Source organism: Carettochelys insculpta, chromosome 20, assembly GCF_033958435.1.
Source record: "Carettochelys insculpta isolate YL-2023 chromosome 20, ASM3395843v1, whole genome shotgun sequence".
NCBI lineage: Eukaryota > Metazoa > Chordata > Testudines > Carettochelyidae > Carettochelys > Carettochelys insculpta.
Genome location: NC_134156.1, coordinates 601,263 through 627,040, shown reverse-complemented (window position 1 = coordinate 627,040; position 25,778 = coordinate 601,263). Strand labels below are relative to the sequence as shown.

The window sequence follows — 25,778 nt, the reverse complement described above, 5'->3', positions numbered from 1 at the left end:
AAAAACTTCCAACCCATCTCAGGGCCAGGAGAGGTGTCTCCACAGAGGAAAAAGGGAATTCAGAAGCACAGGACTGTAGCCCACCAGTGTTTACAGGACCATGGACCTGTGGAACGAGTACAATCACAAGACAAGAATGCTGTCTCTGAAAAGCCAAAAAGGAGCAAAAACTTTTTTTTTCCTTAACAAAGATGTTCTCTCAGCTTGCCCAGACCCCCCACAGCAAGAAACAATCCAGAGAACACAATCAGAGATGAGGCAGGTCACGCACTATGTCCATACAAATGAGCTATCCCATCCTTTAAACAGAAAGGAGCATTACACCTCTTATTCTTGATGCAGACACATCATAGAATCTTCCCCTTCTGTTAGTTTAACTCTGTATCTGACCCTAAAGAAGTCTAAATTCACTGTGCTCCAGAGAACATAGAATCATACAGCTGGAAGGGACCTCAAGAGGTTATCAAGTCCAGCCCCCTGCCCCAAGCAGGATCAACCCCATCTAAGTCATCCCAGCCAGGACCTTGTCAAGCCAGGACTTAAAAACCTCTAGGGGTAGAGATTCCACCACCTCCCTAGGCAATCGATTCCAGTGCTTCACCGCCCTCCTGGTGAAGTAATTTCTCCTAATATCCAACCTATTTCTTTATTTCTGTAACTTCAGACCATTGCCCCTTGTTCTGCTGTCTGTTACCACTGAGAACAGTGTCTCTCCATCCCTTTTAGAGCACCCCTTCAGGAAGCTGAAGGCTGCAATTAAATCAGCCCTCAGTCTTCTTTTTCACAAACTAAATAAGCCCAAATCCCTCAGCCCCTCCTCATAGGTCATGTGCTCCAGCCCCTGAATCATTTTTGCTGCCCTCCACTGAACCTGCTCCAGCACGTCAACATCCTTTCTATAGTGAGGGACCCAAAACTGGACACAATACCCCAAATGTGGCCTCACCAGTGCCAAATACAGGGGAACAACCACCTCTCCAGATCTGCTTGCAACGCTCCTCCTAATGCACCATAGTATGCCGTTAGCCTTCTTGGCTATAAGGGCACACTGTTTACTCATATCCAGCCTTTCATCCACTATAACCCCTAGGTACCTTTCCTCTGTACTGCTGCTGAGCCAGTAGGTCCCCAGACTATAACAATGTTTGGGATTCTTCCGTCCCAAGTGCAGGACTCTACACTTCTCCTTGGTGAACCGCATCAGATTTCTTTTGGCCCAATCCTCCAATTTATCCAGATCACTCTGGATCCTATCTCTACCCTCTAACGTATCTACCTCTCCCCCTAGCTTGGTGTCATCTGCAAACTTGCTGAGGGTGCAATCTTATCCCCCATCCAGGTCATTAATAAAGATGTTGAACAACACTGGCCCCAGAACCAAGCCTTGGAGCACTCCACTTGAAACTGCCTGCCATCCAGATACTGAGCCAATGACCATTACCCGTTGGGCCCGATCGTCAAGCCAGCTTTCTACCCATCTTATAGCCCATGTATCCAATCCATACTTCCTTCACTTATGGGCAAGAATGTTGTGGGATATTGTATCAAAAGCTTTACAGAAGTCAAGGTATATCATATCCACTAACTTCCCCATGTCCACAGAGCCTGTTACGTCATCATAGAAGCTAATCATTTTGACGTCCAGCCCCCTTTATAACGGCAATGTGCACATCACCACCAGAGTATGCTTACCGAAGAGCAACATTACCGATATCATTTGCCTAAATATGGAACTTAAGATATCACTGCTACTGGCAGAAGATTCTTCCATGTTTGCCAGGAGCAATTATTTCCCAGACTACAAGAGAGAGCACATTGGTGGTAGGTATATTGTGAAGGCAAGCTATTAGAGATGACCCTCTGGGGAGACCAAATACCTGATGAGGCAAGTTCGAGAGAGGGGCTGAAAAACAAAAGGCTACAAGATAGCCTACTTTGGAAAACCATCAGAGACTGACACAAAGAAACTGTAACTGGAAAAGTCTGGTCTCCTCCACTCAAAGACACAATCTGTTTGTGTTTAAAAAGGGAGGTTCTAAATGTAGGGCATTTTAAGGAAAGAGAGCAGGAGAAAACTATCTTAGTTCTGGGAGGATGATGTCCGTGAGATTTGCTGAAGTGCTCACAGAAAGTTTCTATACTTTTTAACCTACCAGCAACAGCTACTTGGGTTTCTGAAATATCTTCCTAACTCAGCTGAAACTTGCTTTAAAAACTCCAGAACATAGGGAACCATCAGAGACAGGAACAGACCTCAGGGAAGATATTCTGGGGAAGCAGAAGGCACTGAGCTAAAGAAAGGATGCAGCAACATGCAAAGCAGAAGCATACTAAAAACAAAATCACCACCAAAAAGCAACAAATACTGCTAGGAAAACTCCAGGGAAAATCTCTGCAACTGAAACCTGAGGAGGAAAAAGTAGGGACATCTTTGCACACACTAGCTGAGCTAAGTCACTCTTACCAGTTGTGGATGGGTCACTCATCAATCCAAAGTGATGGATCTGAGGATACAAAGCTAGTATTTTCTATGAAATTTTATCATGCTTAATGTCAGAAGCAGCTCTGTTCTCCACTTATATTGAACTTTTACATAAAACTCTCCCTCACTAGCTTGTTAGGAAAGTCATTGAGATCTGATCAATAAGTAATTTTCCAAGATGTGGATTTTGGTACAATTACATTCTTCAGTTTACTATTTTTCATTTTAATGTTGTACAGTATGTCACACATATGTCTTTCACAAAAAAATAGAGGAACAAAAACTTGTCTTTAACAAAAAGCACTAAATAGAGAAAAGGAAAATGACAGCGAACAGAGAAATTAGTCACAGGCACAACCTGCTTGTAATCAGCTATAATTTAACTGACAGCTCCCTGGTCTTATTCTGAAAGACAGTAACCTCAGCTTATTTTTTTTCTAATTTATTAAATATTATTAAAATAAACCCTTTTACATTAATTCAAATTTGCATTTTTGAACAGCCTATAGTATAAGTGAACAAATGAAACAGCTTTTCAATTAAGATTACATGTTTGCAGAGTAATTTCAGAATTATTTCATTATTGGAGCCTTGATATTATACTCACATGTGAGGATTTTGGAAAGGAACTCCAGATGTATTTAGAGTAAATCTTGCTGTGGATTTGAAAGGTGGATTTGCAAAATTCAACTTCAGTGCTTTACGTTTACCTGGGAGAAATGAACAGAAAGTAAAATTTTGCAGACAAAAAAAATCCTATTCTGCACACATCTGGAACTAACCAGAACGAAAAAATTCCCAAAACCATACAATGTAAGAAAAGGGAAATGCATTTCACATTGGCACATAACACTAGTAGCAAGAAAAGAAGAACGAAGTCAGAATTCCTGCCCTTTCTCTCCCCAACTCACTATATGACTTTGGGTGCTTCACTTTGCCTCTAGAACAAGAAGTCTTGTGGCACCTTATAGACTAACAGATATTTTGGAGCATAAGCTTTCGTGGGCAAAGACCTGCTTCATCAGATGCATGAGTGAGGGGTGGTGGTTTCAGAGGGGTATTTAAAGAGTGGGGTCCCAGTAAGAGGGAGGGCCAGAGCTGACGAGGTCTATTCAGCAAGGTGGAAATGGCCCAGTATCAACCGTACTTATCAAAAGAGGAAAAAACAAGACAGATCAGACAGGGGGATGTGACCCTTTGTCACCTTTATTTTCCCCCTCACTTTGCTTCTCTGCACCTACGTTTCCCCCCTCTGTAAAATACACATCACAAAATTCTACCATGTCACAGGAATGTTGAGATGCCCAGTGACACCTATGAAGCACTTAAGATCTGTGAATGAAATAATCTATAAAAATAGTGCAACTCTTATTCCTTCCTGCAATGCGCTCCAGCAACTTCTAGAAAAAAAATGCTAAAATAGAGTTAATGTTGACAATACATCACAAAGGTCAAGCTTCCTCTAGGACATAACTTCCTCTACAAACTCTGGAACACTAACTCGCTTCCTTGGAACACCATCCTCACCAACCCAAGGATGTCACTTCTTTACATACCACTATCCCTCACAGTGACAGCATACTTGCCTGCCTCAATGATTATTTACAAAACAACAAACACTCATATATTCTCACCAACACATATCACCAGAATCATCTATTTCATCCTCACCCACAAATAATGAGCTCAGTGGCACGTTAAAGACTGACAAATTTATTAGAGAATAAGCTTGGGTAAGATACACCACACTTCCTTGGACGCTTGACGTGAAAGAAAGGCTTGGATACATAGATGGGAGTGCAACATCAGTGCTAATTAAATCAGGGTGGATGTAGCTCACTTCCAACAGTGATGAGAGTAACAAGCAGTCCTGTAGCACTTTGAAGCAAAGTGGGTCTTACCCATGAAAGCTCATTATCTAATAAATAACTTTGTTAGACTTCAAGGTGCTACAGGACTGCTTATTATTTGTGACAGGACAGACTAACATGGCTACCTCTCTACACTAGAGGGTTTTGTTGATAAAATAGCTGTTTTACCAACTAAACCTGTTGAGTTGGGCTCCCTACTTCAAAGTCCTTACTCCATTCCCAGGAATGGAATAGTGCCCCGCTTCAAAGTTTAACTTCAAAGTAGAGCGTGTGTAGGCGCTCAACTTTGAAGTTGCTTACTTTGAAGTTGTATTTCAAAGTAAGCAACTTAGACATTATTTCTGTAGTTTAGACATAGCATAGATCTGCTGGAAATGCTTCTCCTAGTGCTCCCCAATATGCTGTTAGCTTTCTTGGCTTCAAAGGCACACTGTTGACTCATATCCAGCCTCTTATCCACCATAATCCACAGGTCCTTTTCTGCTGCACTGCTACTTAGCCAGTTGGTCCCCAGCCTGTAACAATGCTTGGGATTCTTCTGTCTCAAGTGCAGGACTCTGCACGTGTCCTTGCTGAACCTCATCAGATTCTTAACTTCGAAGTAAGGGAAAAATGTGTGTTGACTCTCTGCTGGCTACTTATAAATTAACTTCGAAGTCAGTTCCTAGGGTAGACACACCCCTAGAGAAGTTATTATTCCCCTCTATTCAGCACTGGGTACCCTCTTGAGTACTGCATCCAGTTCTGGGCCCCCGGTACAGAAAGGATATGAACAGATTGGAGTGGGTTCAGCAGAGGGCAACAGAACTGACTGGGGGCTGGAGCACATGACCTATGACAAGAGGCTGAGGGATTTGGGGTTATTTAGTCTGCAGAAGAAAAGAGTGAGCGGCAATTTGATAGCAACCTTCAACTTCCTGAAGGGGGCTCTAAAGAGGATGGAGAGGCTGTTCTCAGTAGTGACAGATGGCAGAGCAAGAAGCAATGGTCTGAAGTTACATAAGGGAAGGCGTAGGTTGGATATTAGGAAAAACTATTTCATCAGAAGGGTGGTGAAGCACTGGAATGTGTTACCTAGAAAGGTGGTGGAATCTCCATCTCTACACATTTTTAAATCCCAGCTCGACAATGTCCTGGCTGGGATGATTTAGTTACAGCTGATCCAGCTTTAGGACGGAGGATGGACTAGATGCCCGCTTAAGGTCCTGTAGAATGATAGAGTCCTAGAATTCTATGAATCTAAGTCATTAAGCACGTCAGCCATATCCAAGTTTCCTGATATTGTTTCTCCCTCCTTACTGAGGAGTGGACCTACCCTGTCCTTAGTCTTCCTCTTGCTTCTAATATAGTTATAGAATGCCTTCTTGTTACCCCTTATGTCTCTAGCTAGTCTGAGCTCATTTTGTGCCTTTGCTTTTCTAATCTTGCATACATGTATTATTTGCTTATTTTGATCCTTTGTAATTTCTCCTAATTTCCACTTTTTGTATCACTCCTTTTTAATTTTGAGACCATGCAAAATATGATAGCATCTTTCTATAACTACAGCAACCATACATTTAAACACAATATTTGCTTAAAGGCACTATCATATTATAGATGACATACATGAATGTATTTACTCCAATAACTCTCAGTAGCCCTCTCTCTGCAGTTTTCATAAATGATGCTGTAGGCGTTTACAGGAAACGAAGAACCTTGACATCCGAATTTCTTCCCATTTTACACATGAATCAAATTCTTCTTACATTTATCACAATTAAACTTCATGCCATATATTCTATATTAATAACTTTCCAAGAACCTGCAGAACTTGAATGGTCTTCCATAATACTAGCTTTGCCCATTAGCTTTGTATTTTCTATGAATCTGATTAACATAAGATAGTAACCTGGGACATTTCTATCCATGACTCAAAACGAGAACAGAATGGCTTACTGCTGCCTGCCAGGTGCTAGGACAAATGATTTTACAAGAAAAGCAAAGGATATCCTGAGGAATGCTGCAAATTTCCACTTACCATAGATCACATGGACACCAACATAACAAACAGAGAGACACAGGACATAGCAGATTAAGATGCTAACTGAAGACAATGCAGATGGTCTCCTTCTGGTGCTAAGCACAACCAAAAACAGAAGGCTAAAACTAGAGACCAACCGATGCAGAAATCAGTTGTGGGGGAGGATTTTGGATCTGAAAGTAGTTAGACTTCCTATTTGGGATGCAAGTCTACACTTCCTGTATATATGACATATCAATTCCAGGGTTTAAAACCAGCTGGGCTTCTTACATGGGATAAGTAGAAAGATCATAGACAGAAACTTTCACTCAAAATTCTGGGATGCACTTATACACTGAGGCTTTGACTGTACTTCTAAAACTGCTGAACCACTACTGCAGCACTTTTAAAGTGTGGCCACATCAGGAACACTGGGAAAGCACTCTATGGGCTTGTCTACAATGGATTTTTTTTTTCCTTTCGAAAAACCCCTTTTTTCCTGAACCCTCCCCCCCCCCACAAAAGCATTCATGCAGCCAAGCAGGATAATTCGAGAGAAGAGGGCTTTTCCCTAAAAATAATTACTCCAGTTCTGCAAATGACTTTTGTGGACCCCCACTTTCAAGGTCAAAAAGGAATGTTTGAGCAGAGCACAGCTATTATGTAAAGACTCCTTCTGCAATGCTGTGGCTGTGACCTGTGGCTGTAAACAAGAACACTCCCTTTCACAATGGTCTGGCCACGCGAACACAATTTTCCAAAATTACTTATTTAGACATCAGAACGTCAGTCCATACTGTAGTTTCACACTCCCTGAACCAGAAAACTGCAGCACAGTAAAGTGGCTGTGTATAAATTAGGCTCAATAAGTCAGAGTCTAAAAGTAAAACTCAGAGAAATAACAACCCTCTGTCACTGAGTCCATCTGGCACCACGCGCTGCAGTCAGGTTCTGTTCTCTGCCTTCGATTACTGTATGTTATATTTTTACTTCCGCCAATATTTCAATATCTATAAATTTCTGCCTACAACTTCACGTTTTAATGTGTATTTATTATTAGTCCACATAAAAATTTTATTGGCTGCAAGAGAAGACTTTGTGAACAATTAAGACATCACTGAAAACCAAAAGATAGGCAATGAAAAATTAACAGTTGTATTACAAGCACATAAGAAACATAACATTCTTCTGTACTATGTCAATAAAGGGATAGCAATTATTCTCTGTAAAATATACAAATTAATTAAACAAGAGGTAGATTTAGCTTTAACTATGGTGCTTGAAGTCAATGGAAAAACCCCTGTTGACATTAATGACACGTGACCAGGCCCCTGCTGATATGCAGTTTATTCCACGAGGAAAAAATATAAAATTTATATTAGTTAGGAACACTGTTAAATACACAGTATCGCTGCTTTTTTTTTGTGGCAAAAAAGAGGAACCAGTATTAAGCAGGCTCCCCGCCATGGGGCTGCCAGAGATCCCCACCTCCTGCCAGGGTTGCTACAGCTGGGGTTGCATGCTCCAGCTGGCTCCCAGCAGTGGGGATGGCAGGGTCCCCTGACATCCAGCTGGGAATCTCATGGCTGGAGCTGCTGAGGTGCCAGTACATACAGGCACAGAAAAAACACTACACAGTATTATGTGAGTTGCAATTGTAGATAATTTGACTTATATAGTGACATAAGTAGCATACAATATGCATTGTAATAGTAATTAAAACATTTTCTTTGCAATTCATTACAAAATATATTTGTAGAATTTGCACCAGCAAACAACTTATCAGTGGCAAGGCTGCCTCTTACTAATGCTGTGTCTTTTAGAATAAATTCCATTTTGTTCCTTTATATACAGAGAGTAAAAGTAACTTAACCCGACCAGCATGTCATACATTTCTCATTCACATAACTTGACTTTTCATTGCTCATATTTTAATTTTTCTCCAAACAAATATAGGAAGTAAAAAAAAAAATCAGTAATGTCCTTGTTGGTCAACCAAATTTACTTTTAACCTAACAAGTTTTTTTATTTGAATTACATTTCCAAGAGTTAAATCCTGACCCTGTCCGTGTCAATGGAAGATTTGCCATTCACTCTGACAGAAACTGGAGTTTACCCGACATATGGCAGGGAGGCATAGTTCAGTGGTTAGAACACTGGCCTGGTAAACCCAGGATTGTGAGCACAATCCTTTAAGGGGCCATGTAGGGGTTTGGGGCAAATGAATGAAAAAAAAACCCAACCTGTCAGGGATGGTAATTGGCCCTGCTGTAAGTGCAGGGGACTAGGTCCCTTCCAGCTCTATGAGATAGGTATATCTCCATCCTCAGAGGTTTTAAAGGCTTTTTAAAAATCAAACAACAGTTTCACAAAATGGGCGCAAGTATATATATCTGCAGGCAGAGAGTCTCAGTGAGGTAGCCATGTTAGTCTACAAGCTTCATTAAAAAACAAGCAGTTCTGTAGCATCTTAAAAACTAACATGTATTTATTAGGTAATGAACTTTCATGGCTAAGACCCAGTTCATCAGATTTGGATGCTTCAGATCAGGCAGAGGGCAAGTTCTGTGAACCAACAGATTTCCACCTTAGACTAAGCCCATCTTCACATCTAAGTCCTCTCTCTTGTCACTTCCTTTGCAGGAGGAGGAAAGTCTTGTACCCTTGTTTGCCTTTGATCAACCTAAAGATCAGCCTTTCCCTGTGTCACTAACAAAAGCAAGGCCTGGCTGAGGTTTGCAGACAGGAGAGTTTTAAGAGGGTGTTTAATAGAGGGAGAGTGACAGAGGGGGATCCACTATGAGTAGGAAGAGCTTCAACACCTCTGCCAGCACTGCTCCTATCTCCTCCACTTGTGCCTGTAATCAGACAGACCTCTGACCAGGGATGCCTCCACCCAGACCCTGTGTGGTTTTGCAGGGATTGTGATTTGCAATGCCCACTTACCGAAGTCCAGGCTGGGGGAACCATCACTTCTGGAAGGTGTCTTCTGATGGAATCTCTCAGGAAGAAGGTGCGAGAGCTACAGGAGGAGGTGGCTAGGCTAAGGAGTATCCATATTCACAAGCAATTTCTGCACAGTATTCAGGTGGAGACAGGTGAGGTTAAGACAGCTGTCCCACCACAAAAGAATACTGACAGACCATTGGTGGAGGAGGAGATGGCTCCGGGGGTACACTGGCAGCTGGTCACTTCTGGCAGCAGGCAGTGCTCCTCTCCTGCTCTCAACCCTCCTACCATGGCACTGGGAAATGGTTATGCCATTCTGGATACAGGAGATAAGGAATCACCCCCTAGAGCAGAAGCAGAGAAGCCTTGTACCCCCAAGGTTGTGAGGTCTGCTGCCACCACTACGAGGAAGAAATGCAGCACAGTGGTAGTTGGTCACTTTCTTCTAAGGGGAACAGAGGCACCCATCTGTCACCCTGACATGTCATCCCAGGAGGTGTGCTGCCTGCCAGGAGCCCATATCTGAGACATTACGGAGGTGTTATCGAGGATTATCCAGCCTACTGACTACTACCCCATGCTGCTCATCCATGTGGAAACAAATGATACTGCAAGATGTAACCTTGAGCAGATCAAGCGTGACTACAGGGCTCTGGGAGTAAGGGTGAAGGAATTGGTAGCACACGCAGTGTTCTCCTTCATCCTTCCTGTCAAAGGTAGGGGTCCAGGAGAGACAGGTGCATCCTTGGCTAAGCCAGGTGAATGTCTGGCTTCAAGGATGGTGTCACCAGAAGCACTTTGGTTTCCTCAATCACAGGATGCTGTTCCATGAAGGACTGCTAAGCAAGGATTGAATTCACCTTTTGAGGAATGGAAGGACCGTATTTGGATACAAACTGGATAACCTAGTGAGGAGGGCTTTAAACTAGGTTCGACAGGGACAGGTGACCAAAGCCCACAAGTAGGTACAAAACCTGGAGACCTGGGAGCTGGGTTGGAAATGGGAGGGATCATGGGCTATAGTAAAAAAAGAGGGCTTAGGCTGAACTGGGAGGCAAAAGCAAATCAGTATCCTAGATGCCTATATACAAACGCAAGAAATATGAGTAATAAGCAGGAAGAACTTGAAATCCTAATAAACAAAAACAACTATGATATAATTGGTATTACAGAGACTTGCTGCGATAATACACGTGATTGGAATTTTCGTAAAGAAGAGTACAACTTACTTAGGAAGGATAGGCAGGGTAAACAGGGAGGAGGTGTTGCCTTATATATTAAAAATGTGCACACCTGGACTGAGGTGGAGAGGGATGCAGGAGACAAAGATGTTGAGAGTCTCTGGGTTAGGTTAAAAGGGGTAAAAAAACAAGGATGATGTCATATTAGGGGTCTACTATAGACCACCCAGCCAGGTAGAAGAGGTGGATGAGGCTTTTTCTAAACAACAAACAAAATCATTCAAAACACAGGATTTGGTGGTGATGAGGACTTCAACTTCCCTGATATAAGCTGGGAAACTAACACAGTGAAGCACAGACTATCCAGAAAGTTCTTCCACTGCATGGATGACAATTTTTTATTTGAGAAGGTGGAAAAAGTTACTGGGGGGAAGCAGTTCTAGATTTGATTTTAATGAATAGGGAGGAACTCATTAAGAATTTGAAAGTGGAAGGTAGCTTGGAAGAAAGTGACCATGAAATCACAGAGTTCATGATTCTAAGGAATAGTGAAAGGGAGAAGAGGAAAATAGAGACAATGGTTTTCAGGAAAGCAAATTGTGGTAAACTCAGAGAACTGGTAAGTAAAGTCCCATGCGAAGCAAGACTAAGAGAAAAAACAACTGAAGAGAGTTGACAGTTTTCAGAGGGACATTATTAAGGGCCCAAAAGCAGGCCATACCACTGCATAGGAAAGATATAAAGTATGGTAAAAGACTGCCTTGGCTTAGCCAGGAAATGATGAGCTATGAGAGAAAACTGAAAGAACTGAGCTTGTTTAGTTTAGAAAAGAGAAGACTTAGAAGGGACATGATAGCGGTTTACACGTACCTTAAAGAGGGTTACAAGGAGAAGGGAGAAAAATTGTTTTTCTCAGTCTCTGAGGATAGGACAAGGAGCAATGGGGCTTAAAATGCAGTAAGGGAGCTTGAGATAGACATTAGGAAAAACTTCCTAACTGACAGGGTGGTTAAACACTGGTATAAATTACCTAGAAAGGTTGTAGAACCTCTTTCACTGAAGATTTTTAAGAGCAGAGTAGACAGACACCTATCAGGGATGGTCTAGACGGTGCTTGGTCCTGCCGAGCAGGCACAGAACTGGACTCGATAACCTCACGAGGTTCCTTCCAGTTCTAATGCCCTATGATTCTGTGACCCTTAGGTGTTTCAAGAACTGAATTGCAACACACTTAATAAGGCATGTACTCTGCTCTGCACATCATATATAGAACATGACATATCCTCAGGCCTGCCCCTTCCATCTGTGGCTTCACTTCTTCAGGGTGCTTGCAGTCACTCTACCCAACTCGCCCAGGAGCCTGGCAAGTCTGCAACTCCACTGTTTTCCCATAACTCTCCTCATCGTTGTATTCTCCTCACCTCTTTTTTCTGCTCCCTTGCCTCTGCAAGAACAACCATGTTTACTACATGTCGGGAAACTGGTTTGGTTGGTAATACCATCTTCAATTAACACTGAGTCAAAGGAATGCTGAAAACCAGCTTCACAGAACAGGGTAACCTGAAATCTTCCATTATAATAACTACTGTTGGGAAACTGCTCAACCCCTTTGTCTGAAACATGGGGCCATATTAATTTCTGTTGTGAAAACAGTGTCACTTTTGAAACTATATAAAACACTGAATTTGCCATTGCTAGTGCAGTAATCAGCACGTAGAGGAGACAAAAAAATGAGAGCAGCAGAATATCAAGATATTAAAGATTGCTGAAGGGCTCCAAAAAGAGTGAGAGACCTCATTCAAAATAATAAAATGGTATTATTCTGTGTGCATGACTTGCAACAAATGAATACAGAAAATTCAAATTCTTTGACAATGTTAATGTCTATGTTTCATTTATGGCCACTTTTTAGACAGACATTCTTTTTCTTTAGATATGTTACATACTTATTTTTGACTGGACAGTTAAAGTCAGTGGTTGTGATCAACTGATCAATCCCCAAGTGTATCCCAGTCCATTGTGGTGGAGCAGGACCACCCCTAAAGAAGGCTCCCTTCTCACCCTATCCCCATGCCACCAGCGCATTCCCAGAAGTGGCCAGTGCTGCCCCACAGCCTGGGTGGAGCAGAATGAGTCCTGGCATGCTGCTTCTGCCTGCAAACACCATTCCTCTCCCCTCCCGCCAGCTCCCATTGGCCAGGAACAACGAACGGTAGCTGTGGGAGCTGATGTCACATGCTGGCAGAGGAGCCACATACCCCCAACATGGGGAACACTTCCTCAGCTGAAATCTGTATTCATACCAGGATCACTCCCTGCCGTAATTACATCAGCTCCCTCCTACATTCATCCAAAAGTTCTACTTTTGCAGTTCTGGTGCAGAAAGGGGTGTCGAAGAGCCTGCACACACTCTAAAAGAGAGGTCCCCAAACTGTAGGGTTATGCCCCCCAAGAGGGGCTCAAAGACATGTTTGGGGAGCCATGGTAGTGGATAGAGAGGGAGTGCAACACAGCTCCACTCCTGTTCCTGACTGCTGGCCACTCACCAGAAACTTGCTCCCAGTCCTTCACCCCCGCTGTCAGCCTGTCACCAGTCAAGGTTCCTGGACACAGTCATGCCATCAGCTGCAGTCTACACCCTCTATCATGGGGAATGTGTGACTAGGGAGTCAGGAGGTAATAAGTTTGTAAATCTACTCTAAAAGATGAGGCTAATCTCATGTCCCAGTCATTCTAACCACTGACTGACTCCAATTTCTCGCTCAGACTTGCCTTTATATTTTTCAGAGCTCCGCCTGCCACAGCTTCTTGGTCTCAGTTGTTTCCCAGAAATTGTCCAGGTTTGGCTGCTTAATTTTCAATTGCTTGTTTGTTTGGGGGTGAGAAGCAGAGGGAGGAAATTGTTCCTGTCCATTCTACTTGCAAGGTGGAACCACCAACCTGATTGTACACAGAATACAGTAACCTAACAACATGGAGCAACAGTCTACAATGGTTTAGTACTGGGAATAAGATGATACCATAAGCATATGAAAATGGAATGCATTGAGTGTAAAATGTAGTTATTCAAATGGGGACACTAATGTTAACCATTACAACTCCAGCAGAAACATATGAGATTCATAGTGATTACAAACATTAAAACAGTAATGGACAACTTGCAGCCCGGCTCTACATATGACCCGCTAGACAATTTGTTTACCCTTTCCCACATGCAGGGTTGCCAGATTTTGCTGGTGTTCATCTGCATTTTTTCCCTGACTTCTTTCCGCAACTGCAGTGACAGGCATGGAAAGCAAGGACACAGGAACTGAGGTGTGGGTTGACTGCACTTAACAATGAGTGAGAGCTGTGCAGTCCACAGCATCTGAAGTACCGCTACTATTCAATCAGCAAAACCTGCAAATTCTAGGTAGGTAAGCACAGGTAGCACAATTGCCCTCTCCCAGGAAGTTATCTTCATTATGACTGAGATGGAAGCGGGCTGCATGAGGAGTCCCACTGGCGCAGGTTGTCCACTGCTGTGGTAAAGGCTTTGTTTTTAAATTTCAACCCCAAGACTTCACTCAGCTTGGCTCCAACTCTACATGGAAACATTGCTCAAAAGTAGCTCCAGGAAAGGCTGTCATTACCTACACAGTATGCTTTGCTATATCCTGAGGTGTTCTTGGAGGGTTCCAACCCACACATGTACCTGGACCCTCCCTGTTACAGCTCTGAAACAAACCACCCTATGATGTATCTAGTAGACGTGTTTCTAGTGGAGTCCTACAGGGATCAGTTCTTCACACTATGCTACAATATTTCAATGACTTGGAAGAAAATAAAATCATCTGACAAAATTTGCTGATTTTGTAGCCGTGTTAGTCTGCAGCTTTACAAAGAACAAGCAGTCCTGTATCACCTTAAAACCTAACAATTTTATTAATTAGAAGTGAGCTTTCAAAGGTACGACCCACTTCATCAGATTTGGAGCAGATAATAAGAATCCAGGGTTAACACGGTACAGGATTGGGGAGCGGGGGTAGGAGTGGTGCTTGTGGTTGCTTGTTCCCGCTTTATGGCATATGAAATTGTGAGAGTGTGTTGCATGGTTGTCACTAAAACATGCTGTAAGTTGGGGAATCAACCAGATGTTAGCTCTCTCAAGACAACAGCAAAGAATGTAACCAATGCCACAACAGGTGTCACACAAACATTAACAGCCAGTATCCAGCACAGGAGCTATAATTCAATGACTCACCTGCAAAAGATCACAAGAGAGGAACTGCTCAACCTTGTCTGGGGATTCAACAATGCACGTCAGAAATGCCCAGACATATTCTACAAGCACATGGTCTTAGGATATAAAACAGAACATATAGAACCTACAATGGACCTCTCCCCACAACTGTGCTGCAAGCAACAAGAAACCTGAGAAAAAGACTGAAGACTCCAATGGGGAGGCTGGCTAGACAGTCTAGATATTACCCAGCCAAATAAGTCTGAGAATTGAGACTCCAACATAGACTCACCCCTCGTTAAATGAGTACTTTACTTATGAGCATGCGCTTAAACGAGGGACACGTATATCTACCTTAGTTCGCTAGATGAGTGAACTCCCCCAGCTAATACGAGCCTAACCCCCTCCCTGTGGCCCCAACCCACTATAGTCTGACCCCTGCCAGCCCCAACCCACTGCAGCCCGACCCCCGCCGGCCCCGCACACCCCAAATGGCCACAGCCTGAACCCCCCGCTGAACCCATGGCCCCAAACCACAGCACCCAGACCCCCCCCGCCAGCCCCACTGCCTGACCCCCCCCGTCGGCCCTGCAGCCCCAAACTGTGGCAGCCTTAATCCTCCAAAGACCCGCAGCCTGACTCCCCGGCAGCCCCAAACCACAGCAGCCTGAACCCCCTGCTGCCCCCGCCCCATGGACTCCATGGTCCCAAACTGCCGCAGCCTTAACCCTCCAAAGCCCCGCAACCTGACCCCCCACCAGCCCCAAAACACGGCAGCCTGAACCCCTGGCCCTGCGGCCTGACCCCTCCCCCACCAGGCCTGTGGCCCGAAACCACGGCAGCCTGACCCCCCCACCCCCACGCCACCCAGCCCTGCAGCCCCAAACCACAGCAGCCCTTAACACCCCCCCCCCGGCCCTGCAGACCTAAAGCACTGCAGCTTTAACCCCCCTGCCAGCTGTGCCACACACCCCAAACGGCTGCAGCCTAAACCCCCACCAGCCCTGCACACCTAAACCGCTGCAGTCTGAACTCCCTCCCACCTGTATGCCTGCCCACCCCACCCCTCCCCTCACGGACCGATCCCGCCACCAAATTTTAACCTTCTTTCCCACTCACGTCCCCAAACTGCCCCCAGCCTTTAACCCTTCCCAGCTCAAGGTTCACTCACCTTTCACAAGCAACGCCACCTGCTGCCACTCCTTCCCCAACTCAGGAGCCCTACGAACCTATCAGAGACTTTTTCATGTAATTTAATAGGAATTTAGTGTCGCTCTTATGAGTTTTCACCTACAAGCAGAAAGTTGGGAACGAATTGTGCTCATATAGCAAGGGATGAGTGTAATATTTTATTCTGGTAAACACTGTTGACTTTTTCCTATCACTTACAGGCACATAAGATCCATCCTTTGCCATCAATGAACCTGTCTGACTGTTTATCTTTCATCATCATCATCATCAACTGTGGGCTCAGTGCCAGGAAGTTTTCCTGAAGTGTTGGATAAACCTGCTCAAATTTACAATGGCTGGTGTACACCCACTTTCCATTGATGAAGTGGTGAACCAATTAATGTGTTCTACTCTTCTTGAGCAATGCAATACAGTATATTCCTAAGGTACAAGTCTGGAAACTGAGGGGATCTGGCTGGTGTGTCTCTCTGTATGATTCATGAATGGTTCTGTGAGCATTCATGAAATCTAGCACAGGTGACAGGGGCTCTCTGTGTTCTGGTGCTGAGTAATAACAAGCTGGAAGCGGACTTTAATAGTACCCTGGAAGGTAAGAGAACTTTAATATGACATGTTCAAAGGATTAAACCACAAAGAGGAAAACACTGCAGCTTCAGGAGCAAGAAAGTCACTGAGTGAGTGAGTGAGCAAGTGAAATGAAGAGCTGAGCAACCACAAGAAGGGGCACCAGACCAGGTGGCAAGCTAATGCCCCATATGGACCACGCAGAGGTGCCACCAAGTGGTGTTGCACTCAAGTACCCAATGCACAAATAACCAGAGAGACAACGTCTCCCATCTCTGATCTGGCAAAGTTTAGCTCAAGGCACACTACCTTTGCCAATCCTGCCTTTAACTTCAAAGCCTGGAGAAATGGACCTTACTTACTGCAACTGTAAGTTTTTCAAGATGTGTGGTCTCTACTCCACATGTGGATATGCACATGCATGAACCTTACCCCAGAAATATTCAATGGCATGTCTGTTGACCACATGTACAGTAGATGCCCTTTATCTAGGATATAAAAGGCAGTGTACATCACCACCTCTCTAATTCCTCTTTTTACTGTAATCCAACCATATCTGAGGAGCAGTTATGGAGGGCAGGTAGCGGAATACAGACAGGGACCATATATCTTGGAAAAACCTGCAGTTACAGTTAAGTAACCCCTATTTCTCCTTCAAGTGATGGTCCTTATATGTATTTCAGCCAAGCAGGATTCACACTTGGAGGAGAGTGTGAGCAGGATAGCAGCAGAGATGCTTTTATTACTGCCATCCCTATGTCTACATCTTCAGTTGGTGCTTGGACTATAGTATAGTGTCTTGTGAGCATGTTAACAGAACTCCAAGTTGCTGTCCTGCAGATATCCAGCAGCAGAACATCTGATAGTGGTGCCAAGAAGGCAGCTTGTGCTCATGAGAAGTGAGCTGTAACAGCCCCGCAAAGGGGAATTTTTGCTTTTTTTTTCATTCAAAGGTGAATCCCAGAACCCATTTAGAACCCCACTAGGAAGATACGGCTCAGTCATACAATCTTTCTTCTATAGCAATAGAGAGTTGTGAACTTTTTCCAGTGGGTTTGGGTTTTTTGCCATCAGAACACCCAGACATGCCTGACATTGAGGGAGTAAAGTCTAGTGTCTTCAGAAGAAGCATGGAGTTTCTGGAAAAACACAGGCAAATATACTGTTTGAAGTGAAATTCAAAAACAACCTTGGGTAGAAATCTGGGGTGTAACCTAAGGAAAATCATTTCTTTGTGAAACACTGTATAGGCAGAGCCTGACTTAAGGCTCCTAGTTCACTGACGCTGCCCAAAGTAATGACACTCAAATTATCACATTCGTGGCTAGGTGGCTTATGGTGTAAGTTGACATAGGTTTGAAGGGAGGACCTGCAAGTGACGACAGAACATGGTTAAGTTCCTTTTGAGATGCAGGTTTAACAGGTGTAAAGGTTCTAATCAAGTTGTTAATAAATTAAACAGTTGCTGGGTGAGTAAAGAGAGAATATTCTTCTATAAGAGGGAGAAAGGCACTAATTGCTGCTAAGTGTACCCACAGCAAATGAAGGGCTAAACTTGCAGTCCTTAAGGACTTAATCTTTAGTTCTGTATAACTGGAATGCTGATGAGATCTCGTAAATTTTGGTGGAGTTGTGTCCAGTCCAAAAAGCACTTCCATTTCCTTTCTACTTTGACTAAGAACACCCTGAATGAGGTGGAGCATGAATGTTTTATTTCCAATATCCACCCAAATGTGAGCCCAGGCACTTTTATTTCCAATATCCACCTATTATGTGAGCCCAGGCAGGGAGTTTGATTTTTCCAATTTTCTGGGCTAGGAAATCCAGGAAGTGGTAGGTCTCAACAAGTCAATGTACGGACATTGCTCGAAGTTCTGTGGCTGTGTTGCAACTGATCATCCTTATGACTTGTGACAGTAGTGGAACAGGAGGAAAGCTGTATGTGAGGCCATCCATCCGGGAGAGTGGGAACAACAGAGCTGAAGTTCTCTGTTCATCTGGGACATAGAGGTCACGTAATGGACTAGTCCACTGCATAAGTATCTTGATTAGTACTGTATCATAGATCTCGCATTTGAGAGCTGAAGACAAATTTCTGCTTACTTTCTCTGCCAGGGAGTCGTGACCACCTGAGAGGTATGCAGCCTGTACTGTGATGAGATTTCTGACACAACAGTTCTGAAGTCTGACTGCTTCCAGGCAGTAGAGAAAAAAAATCTCATTCCTCCTTATTTGTTTATATATGCCACCATGGTGATGTTGTCCAACATTATCTATCCACAGATTGTATGAGGGAATGGAGAGGCTTGCATGCAAGGCCAACTGCCCTCACTTCTAATAAATGTATATGTAGCCTGGCCTCTCATGGGATCCCCATACCCTGAGTAAAGTGGTAGTCTAGGTGAGTTCCCCACCATGACTTTGTTTGGATGCAACCTCCGAGAGAGAGGTGTGATCATCGACTCCAAGGCGGTTGTTTCTATGCGAGAAGTCTCTGGCCAGTAAGCTGAGAAGAGCCAGGCTTGCAAGCACTGCAAGTGGAGTTTAGTGAACGAGTAAAGTTTGGAGTAAAACATTAGTAGGGGTGAATTTCCTAATTAAGGTGGAATTCAGATGAAATCTTGGGAAGGAAGCAAGGGCATGGATACAGACACGCCATATCATGGTAGAGCATCTTGTACAGTAAGTTTGCCATTAGATTTGCATGCTTGTACCTTATTTTGGGTGGTCAGGATAGGTAGGATGTTCTACTTGTATATCATTCACCTTCTTATATCACAGATGCTCTGCCTGAGCTGGCCAAACTCAGACATGATGTTGAGGACCTCAAGGCTTTTGGTCTTGGGGACTTTAATATTCACATTAAGGCTGTCCTGTCTGGTCCAGCCCGAGATTTTATGGATATTATGACAATGTTAGGACTATCCCAAGACGTAACTGTCCCCATGCATGTTGCAGGTCATATGCTCAATTTGGTCTTTTGGACTAAGGGTGACAGAGTTCTTGGGATAAGGGAAGTGGTTACACTCCCTTTGTCATGGACTGATCACTACATTCCCTACACAGAGGTGGGGGACTGACAAGATGGTTCGCCCTTAGAGGCTGATGGACCCAGAGGGCTTCTTGAGGTCCCTGAGATATTACTCAGCTGTTAGGGCAAATGGTCCTGTCGATGCACTAGTTAATATATGGAACACCAAGGTAGCCCAAGCAGTTGACATCATTGCTCCTCAGTGCCCTCTTTGAGCTAGTCAAGCCAAGTTTGCCCCCTGATTCTCTGGGGAACTGATGGCAGCAAAATAATCCATGTGACAGAGAACCAGGACTGAGTCCAACCAACTGCAGCATAGAGCTGAATTGCGAACTTACTCTGTAGCTGTGTTGACAACAAAGAAAAACTATTTTTCGATACATATTGTATCTGCACAAAGCCATCCAGCAGAACTGTTTTGAGTGGTGCAGGGTCTGTTACAGTCCGGCACTTATGACAAAATGGAGGCACTTTCGGCTTCCCACTGTTTGCAAAGCACTTCACAGGTAAGATCACTCACATTTGGTCTGACTTAGACTCTGGTTGCTGTGTAAGTGGGGTACAGAATGTGTTGAGCACACCATCCATTCATTCTTCTTCAGAAAAGTTTCAGTTATTACAGACCGAGGATGTGGGCAAGGTGCTTGGAGGAGTCATCCGACTACATGCTCGCTTGACTCCTGCCCTTTCTGGCTTATTAAATCCAGCTGGGAAGGGGTCACTGGCTGGGTCCAAAGGATTATTAATACTTCTTTTAGATGTGGTATAGTTCCAGCTGCCTTGAAAGAAGCAGTGATAAAACTGCTACTTTAAAAGCCTTCTCTGGACCCACATGACTTGAATAACTATCATTCAGTTGCTAATATTTCATTCTCAGGCAAGGTGTTTGAGCAAGCAGTGGCACTGCAACTTCAGACATTCTTGAAGAAACAGACTATTTAGATTCATTTCAGTATGGTTTTAGGCTGGGCTTTGAAACTAAAGCCATCTTGGTCGCCCTGGTGGATGACCTACATTGGGAAGTAGATGGGGGAGTGCATCCCTGTTAATTCTCCTGGACCTCTCAGCGGCTTTTGACACCATTGACCATGGTATCCTTCAGGAACCCCTGGAAGAACTGGGTATTGGAGGCACTGTTTTATGGTGGTTCTGATTTTACCTCTCAGCACGTTTTCAAAAGGTGGAACTAAGGGGCTGTTATTTGAACCCATGGCAATTGTGCTATGGAGTCCTGCAAGGTTTCACATTGTTCCCTATGCTGTTTAACATCTGTATGCAGCCGCTGGGAGAAGTCGTAAGGTATTTTGGAGGACGGTGCCAGCAATATGCAGATGATATCCAAATTTATTTCCCTGCGACACCGGAACCAGGTATGGCAGTGACTGATCTAAATCTGTGTCTGGAACTGGTGGTGGACTGGATGAAGTCTAATAAGCTGAAGTTGAATCCAGGTAAGTATGAGACCATGTAGATCGGGAAACCATGTGTTTAGGAACGTGGCACGGTGCCTGTTTTAGACAGCATTACTCTTCCCTGAAAGAACAGGTATGTGGCTTGGGAGTCCTCCTGGACTCTTTTTTTTAACATGCTAATGGTCTCTGGAAATCCCATTTATCTCGGCCATGGAGTTTTAGAGATTCAGCACATAAGAACTAGGTCCTTGCCCCTCCTTGCAGATTGATATATTGGAATATTGTTCTTTTGGCCAGCATTCTTCTGATAAGTTAGCCCTTGATGCATGGTAGAAATCACTGGTAAGCATAATGAACAGCTCTGGGCTCCTCTGTGTCGATATCAAGCTTTGCCTCCTGCGGACTATGTTTGCCACTGAGCTCTGAGATTCTAGAAGACTGCACCCCAACATACTGAGGAAGCACCTACAGTGATAATCCTTGTGGAAGAAGGAGGTAGGAATGCACTGTTTGTGAGTCCTTACAATTCAGAGAAATGAGGACCCTTGGAAATACAAACACCTGCTTGTAGAGACAGCATCTGTTGGGCATGTAGATAGTTCTCAACTGTGCTTGAAGACACAGAGTGAAGTCTTGATAACACAGATGTGACAGGCACCACATAGTCCAATAGTTGTAGGCAACCCCTTCGGTTGTGGGCTCTTCTGAACTGTTGAAACAAGGTTGGGTATTGTGGTGAATCTGTCCTTGGGGAAGTATGTTGTAGGAAAAGAAGAGAGTGGAATGGACCTGAGGAAGTCAGCATCAGTCTGTATAGTCAGTGTTCGGGTGGACTATTCCACATTGAAACAAAAGTGAAAGACAGTGACTTGCTAGTTGCATTCTGTGTTTCAAGAAGTGAATGACCCTTTAAGGAGCCAATTGTCTAGGTAGGGGAAGGTGATTATGCCCATTTGGCAAAGCTGACAGATCTTTCATAAAGACACCTGCAGTGGTGCAAAGCCTAAATGGTAAGATACAACATTGATGGTGGCCCCTGACTACTACAAATCATGAGAGAGATGAATGGCAACGTGAAAATAAGCATCCTGATGGTCTAGAGAAATAAACCAATCTCTTGGCTCCAGAGAAGAAGTTGACATTGCTAGGGTTACCATTCTGAACCACTGGTAGTGGACAAAGATTTAAAATCCTGAGGTCCAGAATTTCTTTCCATACAAGGTGGCACAGATAAAGTCTGATGAAGTCCTTTGGAATAGATTTGAATAGCCCGCCCAAGAGATATCTCTTGCCTTAAGAGATCTTTGTAATAGGGATCCCGGAAGAGAAATGTGGGGAAAGGGAAAGAGTGGGGCTGGTATGGAACTGAACTGTGTAGTACCTGTACTAGAATATGACATCTCCTGCGACTCAGCTTCAGTAGGTGCCTTTCCCTTTTCTCTTTCTGAAGAATGAGGTCTTTTCATCTTGAAGAGAGACTCACAAGTTGGTGGCTCCAATGTATATAAAAGGAAGATTTGAAACCTGCTGGTCTCATAGAACACACCATAAGCAGATAAGTCTGTCTTCTTTCAATTTTTTATATATGCTTTTAAATCCTAAGCAAAACTTACATTTTCAAAGAATGCCTCTCTCTCTCTCCCAGCCAGTGGAAGCACTTCAAAAACTATGGATATGGAGAACTATGGCAAGCCTGGCAGGGTTTGAAGCCTAATGTCTTGGCTTTCACCTGCACTCGCACCCACGGTTCTGGTCCAAAAAAATGTATCTAAAGTCCATGATGAGCCAGGAAGGGTGAGAGTGTATCTGCCTCAAAGCACAAACTGACAAATAAATAAAAAGAAAAACCAATAACTAAGAGAAAAGGTAAAAAAAAGCAAGGCATAGAAAGACTTGTTACTCAACCACAAGACCCCGTGATGCCCCATCTCAAATCACAGGTAATTGAGAAGGTACTGGAATGACAGTGGACCCCTCTGTACTCTTATATAGGAAAATGAGAGTATTTAAGGCACGTGCAGATACATCTAACAAAACTCTTTCATCCGGGGTGCACATATCTTGATGTAGAGCATCCACTGGACCATTACTAAAGAAAATTTTTTTTCCAAAGTCATTGGGGGTAAAATTGGGAATGCCAGTGTTGTCCACCCAAAGTGATACATTACTGACAGTGAAATACGCAAGTGCAACAGAAATAGCACAATGGATAACAATCATTAAGTTTTTTCTTAAAAATAAAAATTACATTATTTTTTTAAACTGGATCTTTTTTGCTTTTAAATCTTCAATAAAATACTAACATTTCTCATTGAACAGTTACATCTTATCACAAACATGCTACAGCTACACTTACAATCTCACACAAATGAATTAATGGCTCTAGTCTGTCCAGCCTAACAACTAGCTCTTGCTTCCTGAAAGTTTCGGGCTTTCAATTTCCATTTCTAAGGAAACAAGTAACATTTGCAAAGAAAGACATAAGTATATTTCCAAGCTGTTTGTTATATTGGCTGTTGCTAAGAAAAAAAGCTAAACCCGATGGCTTATTTAATTAGTTAACTAGGTTTAGAATCTAACATCCAAGTATACAGTATAGAAAGCTACAGTAAGAGCAATCTAGCATTGCCAGTGGCCACTGTCATTCTCTTATTTTATATTACATAATACATGCCCTTTATTTTGGAGCATCACTGCCACAGCCCATAATGATAGGGTAACGACATTGTGCTGTGGTGGATATGGGACACCGGCTTCTGGGGATGGGGGGCTGCTGTCCCATGTCAGGGCTTCTTGGTGATTGGAGTTGCTACCCCATGGTAAGGCACCAGGAGTGGGGGCTCCGCAGCCTCCCAATGAGAGGGGAGCAGAGTCTGGGGGCTCCACAACCTTCTGGCGGGGGGAGTGCAAGAATAAGGACTTTGCAGCCTCCCGACGGGGGGACAGAGAACATGGCAGCTGCTCAGCAGAGGAGCTTCCACCCAGCAGAAGCTGCCTCCTCAAGGATGGGATGCTGGGAAACGAAGCAAGCACCTCATGAAGGGGATCACTGGCAGCAGAAGGTGCCCTCCCTAGGTATGGGATGCCAGGGAATGAGGCAGCTGCCCTGTGGCAGAGCTTGTCGGCAGTGGGGGTTGCCACCAGGGGTGCTGGGGAGGGGGGCAGATGCCCCAAGGAGAAGCTCCCCCGCAGCAGGGACTGCTGCCCCAAGACATAGGGCACTGGGGAACAGGGCAGCTGCCCTGTGGAGGGTGCTCTCTGGCAGTATGGGCTGCAGCCTCAAGACACAAGTCACCAAGGAACAAGAGCCCTGCAAAATACAGGACAATTTGCCTCTTTTCTTAAAAAGGTCAGGTTGTTTATGAGACAGCTTAAATAACGGACTGCCCCAGTAAAAACGGGACAGATGGTCACTTCATATAACGATAGTGCACTAAGTCTATTCCCTATTTTACTTCAGCATAACTCAGCTTTCCCAAAGGAACCCCATCCTACATTTGTTTTCAATGGGGCTTACTCAAAAATTAAGCGCACTGTAAGCAAAATCAACCTTCATTTTTTTGGCAATTTGGAATCAGATCTACAACAAAATGACAGAGACACTGCGGTAAAAGAGCGCTAGCTGTAGAAGTTTCAATAACGCTGTATATTTAGTGTTCGGAGGATCTGTCTCTGAGGCCTTGTCTACACTAGCCAAAAACTTCAAAATGGCCATGCAAATGGCCATTTCGAAGTTTACTAATGAAGCGCTGAAATGCATATTCAGCGCCTCATTAGCATGTGGGCAGCTGCGGCACTTCGAAATTGACGCGGCTCACCGCTGCGCAGCTAGTCCAGATGGGGCTCCTTTTCGAAAGGACCCTGCCTACTTTGAAGTCCCCTTATTCCTATCTGCTCATAGGAATAAGGGACTTCGAAGTAGCTGGGGTCCTTTCGAAAAGGAGCCCCGTCTGGATGAGCCGCACAGCGGCGAGCCGCGTCAATTTCGAAGTGCCGCGGCCGCCCGCATGCTAATGAAGCGCTGAATATGTACTTCAGCGCTTCATTAGTAAACTTTGAAATGGCCATTTGCATGGCCATTTCGAAGTTTTGGGCTAGTGTAGACGTAGCCTGTTAGAGTTAATAACATATGAAAACTTAAAAAAAAAAAAAAAAGACAACAGCCATCAGCCAGCAACTCAGGAAACCACTGCAACTGCAAAGGTGAAACATTTATGCCATATTTAAGATTTCATGAATTATAAGTGCTGTTGTGCTTCTGTGTATGATTTAGGTCTTACCATTCTTAATGTACTGCTGCTGCATCTGCATCTTGGCAACGGTAGTGAATATTATCTACCATGTCCTAATTAATAAAAACCAACTTATCTAAAAAAATTGCACAAAGCATACCCTCTTAGATGTTGTAAAATGCTGTAGTGAGCTGTAAACTAGCGTATTTTAATGATCAGATTTGCACCATTGTTTGAAGAAGCATGTGATGAAGAAGCAGAAAACAATTTAAATCAATGTGGGCTTTTTTGGTGATTTAAATCAATTATTTAAATTTTAATTTAAAATCAATCCACACCGATTTTGAAAGGTGAAGGATGCACCTCTGCCACTTGGCGTGAAAGATGTATCTCCCTTCCTACTCCTTCCTGTAGGAATTAATGACACAGCCAAGAACGACCTTGAGCAGATCACTGCAGATTATGTAACTCCGGGTAGAAAGATCCAGGCAGATGAAGCACAATTTGTGTTCTCATCCATCCTCCCTGTTAAAGGAAGGGGTCCAGGTAGGGACCGTAGAATCGTGGAGGTAAATGTGTGGTTGTGCAGGTCATGTCAGAGAGAGAGATTTGGTTTCTTGAACCATGAGATTCTGTTTCAG

At 43.8% G+C, this 25,778-nt stretch overlaps 1 protein-coding gene across 5 annotated transcripts in view; it reads right to left on the bottom strand.

The window, feature by feature from the left end:
• The window catches only part of MAP2K4 (mitogen-activated protein kinase kinase 4), a 160,220-nt gene that overhangs the window by 101,312 nt on the left and 33,130 nt on the right, over positions 1-25,778 (bottom strand). For all 5 annotated transcript variants that reach the window (XM_075014398.1, XM_075014400.1, XM_075014399.1 and 2 more), the window contains one exon: positions 3,090-3,192. In XM_075014398.1, the coding sequence (XP_074870499.1) occupies positions 3,090-3,192 (103 nt within the window). The remainder of the gene's footprint in view (positions 1-3,089; positions 3,193-25,778) is intronic.